At 38.1% G+C, this 19,849-nt stretch overlaps 1 protein-coding gene and 1 long non-coding RNA gene across 4 annotated transcripts in view; one reads left to right on the top strand and one right to left on the bottom strand.

Annotated features, from left to right (window-relative positions):
* LOC106982282 (uncharacterized) overlaps window positions 1-11,661 on the bottom strand; it is a 458,722-nt gene extending 447,061 nt beyond the window's left edge. The window contains exon 1 of one of the 3 annotated variants that reach the window (XR_008299853.1): window positions 9,238-11,661. This is a non-coding gene — a long non-coding RNA (uncharacterized LOC106982282). The remainder of the gene's footprint in view (window positions 1-9,237) is intronic. The other 2 variants (XR_003413432.2, XR_008299857.1) reach the window with 2 other exon arrangements.
* Window positions 7,669-19,849, top strand: part of ST8SIA4 (ST8 alpha-N-acetyl-neuraminide alpha-2,8-sialyltransferase 4) — a 99,394-nt gene continuing 87,213 nt past the window's right edge. Inside the window, 4 exon segments of the mRNA XM_015080447.3 lie at window positions 7,669-7,806; window positions 7,808-7,891; window positions 7,893-8,083; window positions 14,699-14,830. Of these exon segments, the coding sequence (XP_014935933.2) occupies window positions 7,684-7,806; window positions 7,808-7,891; window positions 7,893-8,083; window positions 14,699-14,830 (530 nt within the window). The 5' untranslated portion in view covers window positions 7,669-7,683.

The raw sequence follows: 19,849 nt of genomic DNA, 5'->3' as shown, positions 1-19,849 counted from the left end.
TGTAGGGACCAAGTAGATAAATGAATAAAAAAATCTGGAATAAAATAAATTAAAGGGAGAGATGACACTACCTAACTCTACTTAATTGTTAGTACCAGAGTAGGTGAGTTTGGTATTAACAGGTTTTATGGTATTTTTGAAAAAAAATTTAAAATATTGGTGACTTGCTGTGTGTGTGTGTGTATTTTATTTTTTTTAAAAAAATTTAAGTTTATTTATTTATTTTGAGAAAGAGAGAAAAAGTAAAAGCTGGGAAGGGCCAAAGAAAGAGGGAGAGAGAGAGAATCCCAAGCAGGCTCTACTCTGACAGCACAGAGCCCGACACAGGGCTCAAACCCACAAACGGTGAGATGATGATCTGAGCCAAGACCAAGAGTCAGATGCTTTACCAACTGAGCCACCCAGGAGCCCTTGTGTGTGTTTAATTTTAATCCATTTTGCAAGAAAACAAACGTCTTCTGTGGGCTTTACCAGTTAATAATGCTTACCAGTTTACCAGTTAACAATGACCTCAATAGTATTTTTCTTTAGAATCTTCAAATAATAAACATTAATGAATCATTTAAAATGACTGCTTCACAAATTTCAATTTACATAGGACTGTTCCATGTTATAATTATGTACACTGAAACAGTATTTTCCAGAGATACTCATTGTATACTATTATAACTATAAAAGCAATTACAGAGATGTGTGTGTATGTGTGTGTATGTGTATATATACATATACTAATAATTTTTCAACCTTAAACAATTTATACTGCTTTTTCTCCTTTGCTTTTATTATGGTGAATTTAAAATTATATAAAAGGAAGGTGAGTTGCATTCAAGAAGAACTAAGTGGGTAATTGCACTGGGAAATATAAGAAAAGAAAGATAAGATAGGAGGAAGAAATTCTATCTAAATCAGATACAAGAGAGGCATTTAGAAAGTTCACAAAAATTAAAGAAATTATAACCTTAAACAACAAACTCTCTAAATAGCAACATAGAAAATTATCTAGTAAGTGATCACTATTCAATGGAAAAGCAGTTTGGGGTAGTATTTAGCCTGATAGTTACCCTCTTCTTACCATTCAGTTCCTCCCCTCACCACTGGAAGAACACACAAAAAAATATTGCCATGTTATCATGTAGATCAACAAAGATTTCCCAAAACATGTGTAGGATAGTGTGTCTGTTTATTTTGACATTTCATGGGTCTGTGCAATACAAAAAAGTAGCAAGAGCTAGTATTATAGAACTAAAGGGGTTAAGAGTCTATAAACAATTAAAATGTTGGTTGTGAGCAAGTGAAATACCCATTCCAAACTGGGGTATATTTGACTAGTAGCAGTTAAAAGATGTTTTACAGAACACTGCAAATGAATATTATAAATTAAAGAATATTTGACTAATAGTACTTAAGAATTGTATCTTCTAGGGACATTCACATTTAAATAGAGATCAAGTACTAAATGCAAAGGATAATAAAGTACCATGGGTTAGATAATGGGGAAGAACTGAGAATGGTTATGATGGGATTTATCCTGTTCCAGAAATTATACTAGATTCAAAATTGTATCTTGCATTTAAAGTCAAGGTCACCCTTCTGTTGTAAGCTTATTATATTTGATTATTAAGGATGAAAACAAAAGTAACAGAAGGCTGATGAATATACATATACAAAAAAAAATCTGTGTAGCTTTTATGGATATTTACATAGGCAAAATAAATTAATTTAGAATAATTCTTTAAACTAGATATCATCCCCCCCCAAATAAAAGAGACTGGGCTGTCTAGTGGCGAAAAGCTGACTTTTCTCATTAATACACTTCTTGCTTTTCCTGATCATTGATTTATAAGTAAAAGGCTTTATATGAACAATTCTTAGTGTATTTTAAGATCATTAACAAGAACTTCAACCAGCCCATCTATGACGATTTTATGTACCAACTTGATTAGGCCATGGTACCCATGGTACTCGTTTTTTGGTCAAAAACTGGTCTAGATCTTTTATGTTACCATGAATGAAGGTGTTTTTGTTTGTTTGTTTATTTGTTTGTTTTTTAGCAACATTTAAATCAGTATAAGTAAAGCAGATTATCCTCCATAATATGGGTGGTCTTCATCCAATAAACTGAAGGCTTTAAGAAAAAACACACTGAGTTTCCCCAAGTAAAAGGGATGTCTGCCTTCACATGTCTTCAAACTTTAGCTGCAGCATCAACTCTTCCCACTTCCCAAGTCTCAAGACTACCAGCTTACTCTATAGATTTGGGAATTGCCAGCCTCCACCATCACATGATCAATTCCTTAAAATAATCTCTTTCTCCCAGTATAGACACACGTGTTATTGGTTCTGTTTCTCTGGAGATTATTGACTAATCCACCAATATTGCCATTATTAAAATGTCATGGGTTCTAATAGCAAGAAATAATTGGAATTTGAGATGAAAAAAACAAACATTCAGAAATATGTCAAATTCTGAATCAAAGAGTGAAAAAAGAAATGAACCAAGGAAGAAGTAAATAAATGAAGAGATAATCCATGTTCACAGAAAGGAAGACTCAATATTGTCAAGATGTCAATTCTTCCCAACTTGCTCTCCAGATTCGATCCAATTCCAATCAAAATCCTGGCAAGTTAGTTTGAGGATATTGACAGAGTGATTCTAAAATTTATTTGGAGAGAGAAAAGACAGTATTAGAGGACAACAAAGACAGAGGATTGACATTTTGAGACTTCAAAACTTATTATATAGCTACAATAATCAAGACAATGTGAAACTGGTGAAAGTATAGACTAATAGATCAGTGCAACAGATAGAGTGCTCAGAAATAGACACATGCAAGTATAGTCAACTGATCTTTGAGAAAGGAGCAAAGATACCACAGTGCAGAAAAGATGGTCTTTTCAGCAAAGAGTGCTGAAACAACTAGACATCCACATGCAAAAAAAAAAAAAAAAAAAATCTAGACATATACCCTACACTCTTCACAAAACTTGACTCAGAAGTTAACAGGCCTAAAATAAAATGGTAAACTATAAAATTCCAGAGGATAAAACATGAAAAAATCTAGATGACCTTGAGTCTGATGAAGACTTTTTAGATCAATGTAGGAAATCATCGATAAAATGGACTTAATCAAAATTTAAAATTTCCTCTCTATGAAAGACACTGTTGAGATAATGAGAAACAAGCCATAAAGTGGAAGAAAATATTTGCAAAAAAATATGGGATAAAGGACAGTTATCCAAAATATACAAAGAACTTTTAAATTAAGCAGTAATAACAACCCAATTTTAAAATGGACAAAAGATCTGAACAGACATCTCACCAAAGAATATATACAGATGGCAAATGGACATATGAAAAGATGTTTCACATCATACCTTATCAAGAAAATACAAATTAAAACAATAATGAGATACCACTATATACCTATTAGGATGCCCCAAATCCAAAAAACAAACAAACAAACAAACAAACAAACAAAAAACCTGAAAATACTAAATGCTGGCGAAGATGTTGAGCAACACAAAAACACAAACTCTCATTCCTTGCTGGTGGGATGGAAGATAGTACAGCCACTTGGAAGACAATTCAGCACTAAGAACAAGTTTCTTATAAAGTGAACCATAGTCTTACCATCTATCTTATCAGCAACTGTACTCTTTGGTATTTACCCAAACTGCACATGGATGTTTATAGCAACTTTATTCATGATTTCACAAACTTGGAAACAACCGACATGTCCTCCAGCAGGTATTTAAGTAAATAAACTGTGATATACCCAAACAATGGAATTTTACTGTTAAAAAACAAAAACAAAAACAAAAAAACCTTTCAAGCCATGAAAAAAATATGAAGGAATCTTTAAAGAATATCATTAAGTGAATGAAACCAATATGAAAGGGCTTTCTGTATAATTCCAACTATATGACTTGTAGAAAAGGCAAAACTATGTACACAGTAAAAATCAGTGGTTGCCTGGGGCTGGGGGAGCAGGCATGAATAGCCAGGGCACAGAGGATCTTTAGGGCAGTGAAAACTGTATGATACTATAATGGTGGATACAGGTCATTATACATAATACATCGGTAAAAGCCCGTGGAACGTACAAGACCAAGAGTGAACTCTAATGTAAACTATGGAGTCTGGATGACAATGATGTCAGTGTAGTTTCATTGATTTTAACAAATGTACTGCTCTGGTGTGGGACGTTAATAGTGGAGGAAGTTGTGCATATTTGGAGGGGAGGGCATATGAGAAGTCCCTGTACTTTCTGGTCAATAGTGTTGTAAACCTAAAACTACTCTAAAAAATATCTGATTGAAGCATGCCATAGGCTATTATACTATGATACTGCATGTATTTACCCATTTCTTTCCAGCTAAAGCAGAGGGCACAGCCAGCAATTAAAACATGATTCACATTAAGTTAAAGGATAAAGTAGCATTTTAAAACCAGCTGCCATTACTTGCATTATTTATTCATCAGGTGCTGTGTAATTGCAGAATTGTGCTGAATAAAGACAAATGTGTTCTCTTCATTGAAGAACTTACAGTCCAAAGATAGAAGGGAAATTTAGAAACATCTTTAATGTCTCAGGATCATCAAATGGGGCATGCTAATGGAAGGAGTTGAGTCCAAAAGACTCTTATGTGGATAAGACTTCTTACTCAATATTTATGTTTATGGTTCTTGTACCTAATAGCATATTGAGAAGAATCAGACTATCCTCAGTTTGGCCTAAGTGTTGGCCTATGTGTTTTTTTTTTTAACCTGGTAAATTGTTATGGATGTATATTTCATAAATCTAATCATATTAAACAAATGACACTAAATTACACTCTAAAACCAAAATTGTTCAACTATGGGAAAGAAGAATCTCTTGAGTGTCACTAAAACTATTATCAGTCATTCAGAAGTGTTCACCTCAATATAAAAGGTGTTATGCTTAATGAATACAGAAATAGCAGCATTATACAACTGGAGAGTTCTTTTTTTTTCCTCCTCTCAATGTTTACATTTTCTTATGTGTTCCAGTAACTAGTTCTTTGTGTTCTTTTGTTTCACTCTTGGTGGGTTTACTTTGTTTTGTTTGGGCCAAACGAACAGTTTCCCCTAATTTAACTTGAGGCATAACACATAAATTAAACCCACTTTCCTCTTGAAGATATTCTTGTTGCAACTTCCCTATTAGAGAAGACAGTTTGATAATGTGAAGCTATAGAATATTACGATCACACTAAAACCTTATGTCACTATTCTCCTTTCCCACTCTGTGTTCTAACAGTACTGAACTACTTCAAAGTTCCCCAAAGTACTGGCATTTTATTCTCTGAAGTGCACAAAATCTTGCTTTGTTTGCAGTGTTGTATCCTCCCTCTGCCTGGCTTGCCCTGGTAGATGTGCAAACCCCACTTTATGTGTGCCCTCTTCCAGGAAGCTCACTTTCCTTGCTCCCAACAATTCCATCCACTCCCACCCACTCCATCTGCTGCTCCCCTGCAGCTTACCCAGATAGGAGATACTTAAAATGCTGGCATTAGTCCATGGTGCCACATGGCAACTTAATTCTTTTACAATCTGACCTCCTCTGAGTGAATGAATTCCCTCCCTCCTTAGATGCTATATTTTATTCAACTGTGTCCCCATGTCCTCACAGATTTCCTGGACCATATTAATTGATCCAAAATATGTTGGACAAATTTTATTAAGTGATGCATATTACTCCATTCCCATCAGCAAGAGTTTTGAGTCCAAAACATATTTGTTTACTGTTTAGAAACCAAATGTTAACCTAAAGAATTTAATTAATTAACCTATAGAATCCTAACCATGCACTGCCCACTCCCTCTCTGCCCCAATTCCCTTTTAACTTAAATAAGAAGCTGTTTTATTCTTGCAGTTTCTGCTAGTTGAGAAGTCAGTGTGATAGAGATGCTAGCGGGATTTGCCTAGACATCAATAAACTCCAAAGGCTCCCGGCGGGCCACTTGTAGTGTCAATAAAGACTCATAATTACTTGCTCCTTTGAGCATTTTAGACCCAACCCCTTAGTTCACTCTGCTGCGAATAAGAGGCTTGAGAACCGAGAGGCTCTTAACTTCTTAAACCTTAGGCGAAGAATGGCAAACATTGGCAGGTACCTCAGAATTTTAAGCAAAGGTGCTGGCTGCTATAGTTGTTATTTTAAGCTGCTAGGGGACTAGTAACTCAGAACTCCCCTTCTTGCTCAGCTCCCCCCAAGGACTGGTGGTGGGCCTCACCATTTCCGGGCTGGGGGAGGTATAAGCCCCAGGGGCCAAGAGTGGAAGGCAGCTGGAGCCACTGCACAACCCTAAGGAACAAGTGATTCAATTGAGAGAGGCCGTGGGGTGGGGAGAGGAGAAAGCGGAGAACTTGGAACCTTTTCTTACAGATGGGGTAAATCCTGGCTTCCGGGCAAGATCTCACACTAGGGGTGCCTCCCGACCCATCCATCCCACTAGCCATGAGGCAAAACCAAACCAAGGCATGGATATAACTAGAACAGCAAGCTTCTCTCTCTTGGTGAGGGCGAGGCCAAAGAACAGTGAAGGAAGTACTCAGACTCACGGTTAACTAGGACTCCAAAGTGCCCCTTCCACACAATACAACAGAAGTAAGGAAAACAGTAGGAGGGAGGAGAGAGTGTAAATCAGAGGCTAAACACACATCACTGAAATTTTTGAGTAAGAACGTGCCCTTCCTTCTTTCCTTTCTTCCTATCCTCCTACTTTTCCCCCTTCTTTCTCCTATGTCTGGATGTACTTGCATTTAAAGGATGTCCTTGGTGGCTGCTTTTTCGCAAAATTCTGTTTCTCCGCAGTGAAGTTTAAGGCGGATTGGAGTTTCCTTGACTCCTGCGTGAGGAGTTTCCAAATGGCAGTGAAAAAGCGTCACATAAATATCCATAAAGCGCTTAATGACACCTCTGTCATCTGTTTCCTTCAAGATCCTAAATCGGGGTGGTCATCCACCACCCACCCTGAGTGGGCGATCGGCTAATTGGTTCATGTGTGTATGGGTACTTTCCAGATCGAGCTGTGCACCGAATACTAAACGTCCTCCTCCTCCTTCCCCCTCCCTTCCTCGATTCACTCTTCTCGGGAGGGCGTGTGTATGCGCGTTCGCGTGTGTGTGTCCGCGTGTGTATGTTTAGGAAAGGCTCTTGGATGAAGCTACCCCCTTGCAACCCCTCCTCCCCGCCCTGCTCAGGACGAAGCATCTCTCAAGCAAGATGCGTCTCTAATCTGTCCCCGGCTGAGGTGTCCTCTCCCCGCTGATAAGGACAGACTATCTCTGCGCTCGTCCAGGGAGCTGATACGTAGGTTTCCCAGGAGGGCGACCCGACTTCCTTCTGGCACGCTGCGTTCTCCCCGGGTTGTGTGACTTGCTGTTGCTTGCGTGCGCGGGTGTGTGTGTGTGTGTGTGTGTGTGTGTGTGTGCGCGCGCGCGTACACGGCTGTGAGCTTGTGAGCTTCCTCTCCCGGCACTGTGCAGGCAGCGCCGGCGACGTTACTCTCCAAGCCGCCGACAGCAACGCGAGGCAACCGCAGCCTCCGCCCCCTCAGTCTGGTGATTGGCTGGTTTTGCTCATCATTTCCCTGCTAGGAAAAGGGAAGGGCCAGTGACGCCCCCGAACCCAGCTGCAGAAGCGGCCGCCACCTCCGATGCACAAGGTGTCTCATCTGAGAAGAAACCTGAGCCCCAGGGAGGAGGCGCGGAGCGACCGGGGCAGGGCTGGCGCGAACTAGGAGGCAGAGCGCTGGGCAGCGCTCAAGGACCAGCGGGAGATCGGCCGCGGAGGACCCTTGCGACCCGCTCCTGAGATCCCGGCTCCACACTCTCCTCGAATTTTACAGATTTCCCCCGGCGACTGTATCTCCCCAAAACGGAGCCTTTATCCCAAGAGAAGGTGAGGGAGCTGGGGCAACCAGGACTTTCCCGGGCACCCAAGATGCGCTCCATTAGGAAGAGGTGGACGATCTGCACGATAAGTCTGCTCCTGATCTTTTATAAGACAAAAGAAATAGCAAGAACTGAGGAGCACCAGGAGACGCAACTCATCGGGTAAATGCAAAGCTTCATTTCAGGATATAATAATAATAATAATAATAATAATAATAATAATAATAATAATAAAGTCAAGCCATAAATGAAATGTGAATATAGACGGGAGAGTGAGGGTTGGGAGTGTGTGTGTGTTCATAATGAGCTTTTGTGCGTTTAGTCTCATGAATTAAATAACAAAGGCTGTTGTTGAGGTGTGTGTGCTTCTCCCCGGCGTGCTCTCAGTAGGAGTTCAACTTGCCCGGTGTGGTGATGGTGGCAGTTGTGTTCGCGCCGGGGCTCGCACGCCCAAGGAGAAGTCACTGCAGAAGTGTCAACAAAGAACGTGTGCCTTTGTCCTTTCAATCCCTGGGCAGAACTCAGGAGAGGTGTCTTTATTTCCCATGTGGCTGTCCTTCTTTTTCTGCCCATCACTCTAAGGAGATACTGGAGAAAGCCTGGCTTCCTCAAAGACTGAAGTTAAAGCCCAGAAAGCAGGAGATGTGTCTCCACTGATTCTTTACTCTTCTTTTCGTTGGGTAGATCTGTGTATCGTTTGAATTAGAAACTCCAGTACAACCAAGAATTCTTCCCTATTTGCTCTTCTGTGGCAAAACGCATGGGCGTCATGGTTACAGTTTTAGCAACTGGGTTCTGTAGATTCTCACAGACTATATTTCTGCTATTTCTTTAGTTTGTCTAAATGAGTTCAGAAGCTTCCCCCACCCCAGTAAGTTCTCTAAATATCACACTTCCTTCCTCCCTTCCCCTGGCTTCTGTTTCTTTGAAGTTTACCCAGGAGGTGGCTGCAACTTTGTGTTGCTTACATATCTTGGAAGCGTTTTCTGAGGATGTGAACCTGGTTGTCAACTCTGTTCAAAGTCCTGTTTCGGAAATCCTCCCTTATCCGGAGGCGTCCGCTATCGGAAACTCCACGCTGGCAGAGATGCCAGCCTGATTTTTATGTTCCCTGACAGTTATTAAAACGAAGATAGAGTTTTGCATGTGTGTGCATGTGTGTGTGTGTGTGTGGACTGCTAAAAGGTGCCCGCACGCACGCGCGCGCGCGCGCGCACACACACACACACACACAAACTTCATGCACTCCATTTAATATTCCTGCTCCTCCCTAAGTAATGAGTGTTTAAGTGAGCAAGATGCAGGCTTATACTTACAGAAAGAATCTTCTGTTCGATCGGAAACTAAGATAGCAGAAGTACAGTCGAAAGGGACTGGAAGGGAATGAGAAAGCTGACGGGCTGGATGGTCGTTATGCATCACAAATCTGTAAAAGGTCTATTCTGGGGAAGAGAAGAAAAGCCGAACTATATGAGGTCGTTTACATAGGGAGTGGGTGGGTTGAAAACGCCGCCTAGCTCAATTGTCAGGAAAGCAGGACTTTGGGCGGGGACGTGGGCATCTCGGGCAGACTTGTGCTTCCCAGGCAGACAAAGGGGTCTTAGGGAAGGTGATAAACGGCGCGCGGGGGAGAGGTGGAGAGGCGGAGGCTGGGCGTGGGGGGGTCGAGGCTCTTTGTTCCCTTCCGGGCTGGTGGGCTCCGAACAGACGCGTGAGCCCAGACAAAGCCGCCAAGCCTCGCCAGGACTCTGAGGGTTCAGGCCCTCGGCTCGCTGACGAGCAGGAGGGGGGAGGACGCGTGAGGCGAGAAGAGGCGCCCCGTGCTGCCCAGGCGCCCTCTCCGGGCCTCCCTAAACCGCCGCCAGAATGGGGGAGCGCACCCCGAGTCCCTCCGAGGGAAATGACCGACCTGGAACACTCCACATTTCCCGGGCAGCATTCCTCCTTGGCCCTTTCCTGGGCGCCGCCGGCCCGTGGGCACCGCACAGGACGCCGACGAGAGGCAGGGGGCGCAGGTAAGGGCGCCGCGCTTGGGCTAGCCCGGCTGGGTTTCGCGGGCCCCCTCTTGGGGCGGAGCTGCGGTCGCTCCCCTGCTGCTCCGAGAAAGCGTGAGGCGAGCGCGTGAGTTAATCAAACAGGAAGCGAGGTACGCACCGGTATTCACTCCTCCTCCGCGAGAGCGGCCGCGGGGGTGTAAGAATGAGTGGGGAGGCAGGGGAAAGCCTTTAATGCAGGAAGCCGGTCTCCTCTTGGGAAAAAAAAAAAAAATCACTTTTACGGCTCAGTCGGCAACCGGACTCCTCCTCCTTAATTAAAACCCGCAATTACGGCGGTGCGGGGGCAGGGCTGAGAGGCGGGCGCCGGCGCCGCGCCTGCACTCGTGCCTTGCAGCGCCCCGGACGCAGCGGCCGCTGCCCTGACGCCCTAGAGTTGGCGCTGCCGGGAGAATGCGGGCACAGCCAGTCCCGCTGAGCGCTCTTGCCCTTCTCCGTCAAGATGAAACGTTCGGTGGAAAAGCTTGTGATAACTAGCTCATGATTTCGTTTTAACTTCCCAACAGTGCTTCTAGTGGAGGAGTTGACTCACCCAACGATCTAATGATCTCTGTGACTCTATTTCTAACCTAAGCCACTTACAGGGTCTATTTTTAAGATGAGTGAACTAGAGTGGAGATTTAGCCCAGAGCCCCGATTGATATTCAAAAGTCAGGTTAACGGGCAGTCTGCCCTTTGGGAGGCACTGCGTGACTTTGAGAGTGGGCAGTACATTCAATTAAGGGCCTTTCGTAATCCTTGTACCTTAGGGAACCACCCCTCACCACCAAGAAAACACCCTCGTATTTAGCTTCCCTGCTACCATTTGCAATAGGCAGACCTTTTCTTTATTACACGCCCCCCTCTCTTACCTGGAGGTCCCATCTGGAGTCAGCGCAGCGTTGTTCTTACATACAATATTGAGCGGTCATTCCATGCAGAAGGAAAGAGAACACCAGCACAACTTTCCTGCCTACCATCCACATTCTCATATCCCCAGAGAAATACTAGAAGCATGGATTTTATAAGGAATTCTTTGAGAATAGGTCAAGTAATTATTGGAAATTTAACCTTTCATGCAAACAAAACATATCAATTGCCTGGTATGATGACTAGTTAGTAAAGTTTAACTCAAAAGGCATGGGGCTATAAAGTGGTTTATTCTTGACGGACATTTTTTTTTTATGGGAAAAATGGCACTTACTTCATAATTGGCCCATGATTTCACTTGCTTTCTGTGATTTGGAGGTATAATTGGAAATGTGTTAACTTAAGGGTCCTACAGGTAAAAACATGTGGGTGTGCTCATTTAATAAGATAATGTATTTGAAAGCGTGGCATACACTTTAATATCATACAAATACTTGTTTTTATTGTGACTTCTTAAAATTTCCACATACTGTGTTCCTAGTTGACCGCAAATGACACTAACTTAATTTTCTTATCATCTAGAGATTTCCTTTTGGCCCATGTATGTTAGACTGTCTCACTAAATAATCGCCCACCCATATTAATAGTGAAACATGATAATATTGACAGTGGAAATAAGCGTTCATAGAATATTACCATTGTCTGCAAAGTTGGTTCCAGTTAGTTCTAGGGTAGAACACACTAATAAATCTAGAAACCCAGAATCTGCACTTTACGTGTTTTATTTGGAATTCTACTAAAACCTTAAGCAGTAGGTAAGGTAGTACATCTCATCTTTATTTTTAGTTGTTTGATGCTTAGGGAATGAAAACACAAAATTGCCTGCTGTTTTTATTCAGGCTTACTTGTGTAAGTTCTTTTCTTTTGAATGACTTTTATAATTTTGTATTAAGGAGGAAATTTAACCTAATCTGTGGGGAGCACGTTTACTCCAAAGCCAAGTTATGAGGACTTTTCAGTAGGGTTGAATGAAGGTCTTTTGGGACCTAATCTCAAAAAACAAAAAAAATTAATCATATTTGTCATATACTGCAGAGTTAATAGAATAAGTTGTAGTGATGCCTGGCAACTCATATTTTGAAGAGGAAAATATTTGTAAAAACTGGTGACATAACTAATGATCAGTTTCCGTTACTACTTTCATATAGACGATCTTGTAAGTAGGTTTTTCTTAGCTCAATATAAGCAGGAATACTTTATAATATCTGTTGCTTTATGCTGCATTATTTCCTTAATGTGTTTTGTGATTTTTCTCTTTAGAGGTATATGTTGAATCTTCCTGAACATAGCCCTATGCAAAAGATATTATCAGTGTGCTGTTTAGTAATCATGTTTGATCTGGAATGAAACACTAGTAGAGGGTAGCAACATCCTTCATGCCTTGCATTGAAGGAAAAGCCTTTTTAAGACAGAATACTACCAAGGTCACAAATGAAACATCTTTTGGGACCCATCTAACTTTGTACAAAGAGATTTGCTCCAGAGCCTCAGATTGCACTAAGCCTAGGCTTCTTACACAGAAATTCCATCGACCTCAAGAAGAAGTGGGACTGGTTGTACTATTTTCATTTAAAGTTCTTTCCAGGAATAAAGCTGAATTTTGGCTTATCACCAGTTCAATGAAAACTATTCAAAGAGCAGAGCAATGTGGTTGTATTTCATTAGTATAAAACTGATTTAAACTTTTAAATTACTTTTTTTTAATCCTACAGGTTCTGAAAAAGACTCCATACAACTAAGTACATCACAGCAATTATTTTGCCATGCAAAATGTACCTTTAGCTACATGTCAATGAAACAATCTTCCACAGATATTTAAAAATGCCTACCCATTTATACATTTTTACTTCTCCTATGAAGGTTTATCGGGGGTAAAAACAATTGTTATAATTATAGTAATCTCTGGTTAGAAAAAGATGATATTAACAAGCCAGTTAATGAGAGGAAGAGTGGCAAAAAATCCCTAGCCTTAAAAATGGTGAGAGTTTGTGCCCATATTCTTGAAGGTATACTTCCTAAAGTGTGAAGGTTAACTTCTGTATATATCCATATTCTCATTCAAATACAGTTATTATCGTTAAACATATAACATAAAAATTGACTTCTGGGCCTTTGAGTAGTAAATTGCACCCCATGTTTCCTAGCATCTTTTTAAATTTTTTTAAAGTTTATTTATTTATTTTGAGAGAGACAGAGAGCAAGAGGGGGAGGGGCAAAGATAGAGAATCCCAAGCAGCTCCACACCATCAGCACAGAGCCCAATGAGGACTTAATCCCATGAACTGTGAGATCATGACCTGAGCCAAAACCAAGATTCAGATGCTTAACCAGCTAAGCCACCCAGTCACCCCTATTTCCTAGTATCTTAAATGACCTCTATAAAATGATTATTGTTAGCCATGAATAGGCATGCAAGTGCATCATTTTCATCAGCAGCATAATTTAAAATATTGATTATTATAGAATTCTAAATTTCACAGGGAGTAGTTGCATGTGATACTTTGAGTTACTTCAGACTGGAACTACATGTTTAAAAAAGAATGCAAACCAAAATACCAAACTATAAGCCTCTAATTACAGAATTCATCTAAGAGCTGTTACACAGGCAATGTTTCCATTGATAGTAGGAGAGGATTGCCTACTAATAAATACAGATTTAGACTTTTTGACTGAACAAATAATCGCCTTTTTAACTATATTTTTGAGATTTAAAAAAAAGTAAAAGGTAACATGTAAAGAAATGAATGCAGATACTGAAAGGGCTATACAATAAACAGGTAGCATTTTGTTTCTCTGAGTCTCAGTTTATAGCTAGCTATAAAGTGCCATGAAAATAGTCTTTTGAACAATAAACTGGTTCTGTTTTAACTGTTCTAATGACACAAATACTATCACGGGTATCTGTCACTATCAGCACTACCACCAGCACCTACCGTGCCACATTATGTACTTGCCTGACAATATTGACCGAAAGGGGTGGCACAGTTGTTTTGTGTGTGTGTGTGTGTGTGTGTGTGTGTGTGTGTGTGTGTACGTGTGTGTATAATGTAATAGAAAGTATCAGTAAAAATGGCTAGTGAATAAGTTTTCTTTCTCCTTATTATAATCCCTGTCTCCCTACCACCAACAATTATCAGGAAAGTGTCTCATTGTTGAGATGATTTGAGACTCAATGTAATTTTAGAAATTAGCACGTCAATAATGCTTTATAAATTACTTTCACATACAGACTCCCACTGTCACAAATTCATTGCATATTAGATAATGTTATTGCAGTTTTCAAGATCAAGCAAGGCCGCTGTGGCCTAGAAAGAGAATATTGTCCAAGGACATATAGGCTAGCAAGTGAAAGAATCACCAACATGTCCAGATCACCTGGTATTCCAAGGTCTTCTTACTCCAAAAAAAATTTCTTTCCATTGTGTCTATATGCCTTCTGTGGAAACAAAATTACAATCTTGAGAGTCACAATTATACAGATGCAGGAGAATTGGCCAAACTTCCTGTTTCTATTGTCTAAACACAACAGGGAGGGGTGACAGAGTTTGAAACAAATTTTTTTTTCTTTAAACACCACAAAAGCCTTTATAGGAAAACTGTTTTTATTTCAAAAAGAATAAGTGTAAATGATTACCCTGATAAAGTCATATTCTCTTAATTCTTGTAGTACCATTCAGCAATGTCATATTTCTAACATGTAGAAAAAAGTTGTATCGACGATTTGTTACCAGTAATCTAAGTCAAATTATGTATTATGCTGCTTAGATAAAATGTTTCTTACTTTCACATAACTGGCATTTTTGTTTTGTTTCAGAGATGGTGAACTGTGTTTGAGTCGATCACTTGTCAATAGTTCTGATAAAATCATTCGAAAGGCTGGCTCTTCAATCTTCCAGCACTCTATAGAAGGTTGGAAAATCAATTCCTCTTTGGTGCTGGAAATAAGGTGGGTTTCTTTAATAAGCCATAATAAATTTCACATCATGTTCTTGAATACATTGGGCTTGGCAAACTTATATTGAATGCTTGATTTATAGTTTAAGTATGAATACTTTAATAAAAGAGTGAACCAGCTCTACTTAATGTTGATCAATGAAGGATATGAAGCCATAAAACTGAAATCATTATGCAGTCAGAAATTTAAGGATGAATGTGTGAGTTTTGAATATACTGTCTCTATTCTAATGGAATAAAATATTCAACAGAATACTAATATTTAATAGGCTTTTCTTTTTTTTATTCTATTAGTCAGGGTGGACATATATTTTGAAACCTACCTTTAACTTCCTTATAAGTTTTTCCCTATCTTGTGTTTTTGCACACTGGATGAAAGGACAGCCTATTCAATTCCTATTTTGCTGACTATTATAAGTAAATTTGCTTTACCCTATGAATAGATATTTCTATGTGAGCCCCTGTAATAAGAGTCTCAATGATTATATCCTAAATTGGCAAAAGTCAGAAAGTACATTTTCTAGAGTACTGGTTTATTCTTTACTCTTTATTCTTTATAAGATTTTGGCATTTTACCTGAAACAAGCTCATGAAATCAATCTCAGTGCCTGCATATATTATATCTTATTTTCTTCTAGTATAATCCTATAACTAATAAGAAGTTTAGGGCCAGACCTTCCTAAGCATGGAGGAAGCAAGCAGATCATGTTTCTTTACAACTACATAGCTATATTGGTTGGTATGTTTAAATCAGAGCATTTCAGTAAATCAAACTTGTTTTAAAAGTTTCAAAGAAATATCCTTTACATGATAAAATAATTGCATTTTTATATTGGCAAAATGCTGATTATTCAATGATTGGATAGTCCTGCACAGATTTTGTAAGACTAGGTTAGTGGTTAAGAGGATAAGCCATTGATCTGTTTGTTGGGTTTCTATCTACTTGCTTCTTGGATCATACCAACATATAATATAGATTATGACCAACTTGAAGGAAGAGTCTACTACACTCATCTGTAGAGTATGCATAACAATTCTTAAAATGAGTTGTAGCAAAGACACTACATGTTGAAATATACTTGGAAGATTGTCTGGAAATTTGTTTAAAAGATGGGTGCCAGGGAAATGTAGGATCATTAGACTACTTTGCTTGAAGCTTTGGAAGTATAAGGAGAGGGAAACAGAAATCAAATCACGGCAATATCAAATAGTGTATGCTTGGTTGCTTTTAGTTTAGGGGAAGTTTTGTATATTTGTGGGCAGAGAATAAGAATGAGGAGATGAGTAGAATCTGATGACAGTTTATAAATTGGTGTCTTCTGGGTAGAATATGGTCAGCAAGCAAGATTTATTTCAACTGTATAAATAAAAACCCTCAAAACCAATATTAAAATTAGCAGATTCCTTATAAAAGCACAGATTTTTGTATACTCTGGAGAAAAGGAAAATTTGGATGACTCTGGGCCTGTATTCCTCCTGAGAACTAGTTATCTGAGGCCTACTGTAGCCATGATCTCTGCAGTTCAACATTTTTATACCTGGGGTTCATTTCTTTATTGATACATATCTAGTATCTTCCTCACTATCTCACACCCCTATACACACATTTAAATTAAAAACCCTGAAAGAGATAATTATATGAGGAAAAAGCAACAGAATACGGGACTACATAGGGTCATAAATACAGGTGTGTTTTAGTTTAGAACAGAATAAGGATTACTACTTCTTGGAAGTAGATTGGGAAAACAGAAATATGGGTGATTTAAAAAGGAAATATTTAACCTATAGGTGTCTCAAAAAGAACTCTCAAACTGAAAGATTGGGCAAGAAGGGGGCCAATTAGGTAAGGATATACAGATCAAGTAAAGAAAAGTAGTGGAAGAAAGTAAAGTAAAATAAGAAATTTTAATAGTTTAATGTATCTAAGTATGCTAAATAACATATCAGATAAGGTAAAGTCTAATAAGTAAATTCAATAAGTAATTAGCAATAGTTTAATTAATATATGTGGCCATGCCTTTCTAGTATCTATACAAAAATGAATACTATAGATCCCCATGAGGATACAGAGATACATTTTGCCATTTTTAAGATATTCAAACTAAGGGTATTAACCATAAATTGAGTGAAGAAATTCATTATTATAATTTTACAGTTTAATGAAGATTATGTTCATATCTTTGAAGGTGATTAATCTGTTTTCAGTTATAACAGATGATAATATGTATGAAATGTTAGTACTCTTTTCATATGATTCTCCGTAACAGATAAAGAAGTAAACAATAAAACATTGAGCAAATATTGAATAATACATACAAAGTTGTCACTTCCTTACAAGGAAATAATCTGTAAAACCATTATTGTACAACATGCAAACAGTTCATAAAAATTATAATTGCCTATAGTAGTAGTAACTAGTGAGTATTAATCAGTTTGACACCTGTAATAAAAAATTCAGACTATGAAAATGTCTGATTGTTAGCTGAGTTTTTGTTTTTCTTAAGTCGTACAAAAAACTAACCATAAACTATTTTGGATTATTAAATTTCTTTATTTCTTCCCTGCATGTATAACATTTATGAAGAACCATATTACTTGGTGTCTGTGAGTGGGTATGGACATATTTTACAAGTGTTTTTAAAATTCTACTTTGAAGTTTTGATTAGGATATTACAACTAATCATTTTTGATCTTACATGATTAAACCATGCTTACAAATCTTTCTAACTTTAAAAATCTCATTACATTTATAATGCTCTTGTGACATTCCCTATAAATTATTTATCTATTTGCATTAACATGTGAAGCAGTCACTAAAGATAAATTGTTTTTGCCTACATTAGTAGACATGATTTTCTTTCTTATTACTATTTTTTCCAGCCGTATATATATATACATATATATATGTATATATATATACATATATATATGTATATATATATATATATACATATATATATGTATATATATATATATATATTCTGCTACTTTCATAAGCACATCAAGAATTGATTTATATATGTTCATCAAACAACTGTACCTCTGGGGAGTTTTCTAAGAGAGATGGCTCCACCTTCATTGTACTTTGAAAATTCATCAATATTTAGAAGAGTTTATACATTCCACAGCTAATTTCACAATTATAATAATTACTTTGGTTAAGGACTTGATTTCATTGGTAGTTGTTTGTTCTTTGTTAGTGTAAGCCAAGAAATGATACATTTAGGATACATCAGGTGTTTGTGAGTAAATCCATAAACATTGTACTGAGAGATTATTTGATCGTGTCCGATACTGATGACTTGACCTTTTTTTACATCTTTGGGTTGTTTGTTTTTCCCCTCATTTTTCATAGGTTAAATAGAAACCTAAAGAATTACAATACCAAATGTGGACATATAGAGAGGTACAAGGTCAGCAACTTATCGGGAAAGATTAAAAACATCATGATTAGTTTGAAACAATATTTTCAACTCAGCATTGTCATGCATCAAAGTTTTTAAAAAGGTCAAGCTTGCAGGTTAACTAAACATAATTGCACATTTATATATGCTTACCTATCAAAAATAATTCACTGTTGCATGCATTCATTTACTTTAGAGCAAAGTCCACATAAAATTCTTCTACATACTTTGTTCAGTAATTAACCAGAGGAGCGCATTTTGGGTCACACAGCTTGTTTGTTGCTCAAACTTCAAAGCTAGTTCTGTCCAACTGGTACCAGATCTCTTATTATGAAAACAATTTTGGGGGGGCTCTATTTTCATACTAAAAATGTAGTCTTTATGGAATACACATAGTGGAGGGTTCTTTTGCTCCAAAATAATAAAATATATTATTCATCCATATTGCTAAATGCTGTGCCAAATAATCAAATGACCATCTGAGGTGTAAATTAAGCTAAAAAAATGCTTTTCTTCAAGCATTTTGAGACAATTTTGCCTGGCTGTGGAGGATTTTTCTTTGATGCTAGAATATCTTTCTGTATCGGTTGGGACCCTAAGCTCAGAAGTCCTATAACAAGCTAATTATGTTCTTTCAGTGCTTTGACAAACATTGCCTTGTGAAAATAATCTTTGAGACAAAAATTTGTGTGTTCTCTCTGCATTTTTGTAGGCATAATGAAACACTTGGCATTTCTTAAATCTTTTAATTTTTTTAATAAACCACATTAGTAACAATTGATTCAATTCAGTGATTTTTGGTTAAAGTCAAAAGTTTACAAAAACTGATTCTTTTTATAACCTAATTTGCTTCTCAACTTGTGATGCGTTCCAGCTGTAAGATTTGTCTTAACAATACTCTCTGATGGAGTCAACAGTGTCATTTAGATTAAATTTTAGTTGCCACAGCACATATGCTTGTTGTTGACAAGAAACCTACAGAAAAGAAAGAGTGGCACCTGGTGATAGGTTAGCTATATTTAACATTACACAAGTGAAAACAATGTTTAGTAAATTAACTCTCTGGAACTCTGCAGCTGCTATTTCAAGTGATGTGTGTTGTTGAAAGGGAAGTTCTAGTTGAAAATTCAGTTGAAAAGTTTCTGTATAGAATCTATTCCTGTCTGTTTAACAGTCTCAACCAGCCTTTCAGTTTAACCCAGGATTGCCTAACAAAACATAATCTTTATGACTAAGATTTTTAGTCTCACTGAAAGTGAAACATATTTTCAGACTCCTTCAGTTATCTTTATCATCAAAACAGTTACTGAATTTAGGTTTTTGCTTCAAAAGTTACATTATGGCCACAAAACGACAGTTGAAGACCTGTCAGGAATCTTTTCTGTTGTTGTTCTTTTCAGTCACACACAGAAAACATGACCCCTTGCTTTAAGTATCTGGTAATAACTTGACCACATATTAAGAAAAAGTATTAGGAATAATTTGTCTCTCTCATGCTGAAATCATTTTGTTGAATCTGCTGTTTTCATGCATGTCAATTATCTGAGCAAAAGCATGTATGTTCTTGGTGATAAAGTGTTGTTTCAGTTCAGCATAAGAATTTTTCA

The sequence above is a fragment of the Acinonyx jubatus genome, chromosome A1, assembly GCF_027475565.1.
Source record: "Acinonyx jubatus isolate Ajub_Pintada_27869175 chromosome A1, VMU_Ajub_asm_v1.0, whole genome shotgun sequence".
In the NCBI taxonomy this organism is placed as follows: Eukaryota; Metazoa; Chordata; class Mammalia; order Carnivora; family Felidae; genus Acinonyx; species Acinonyx jubatus.
The sequence above is the reverse complement of the archived record's forward strand: the minus strand, read 5'-3'. Positions and strand labels throughout refer to the sequence as shown.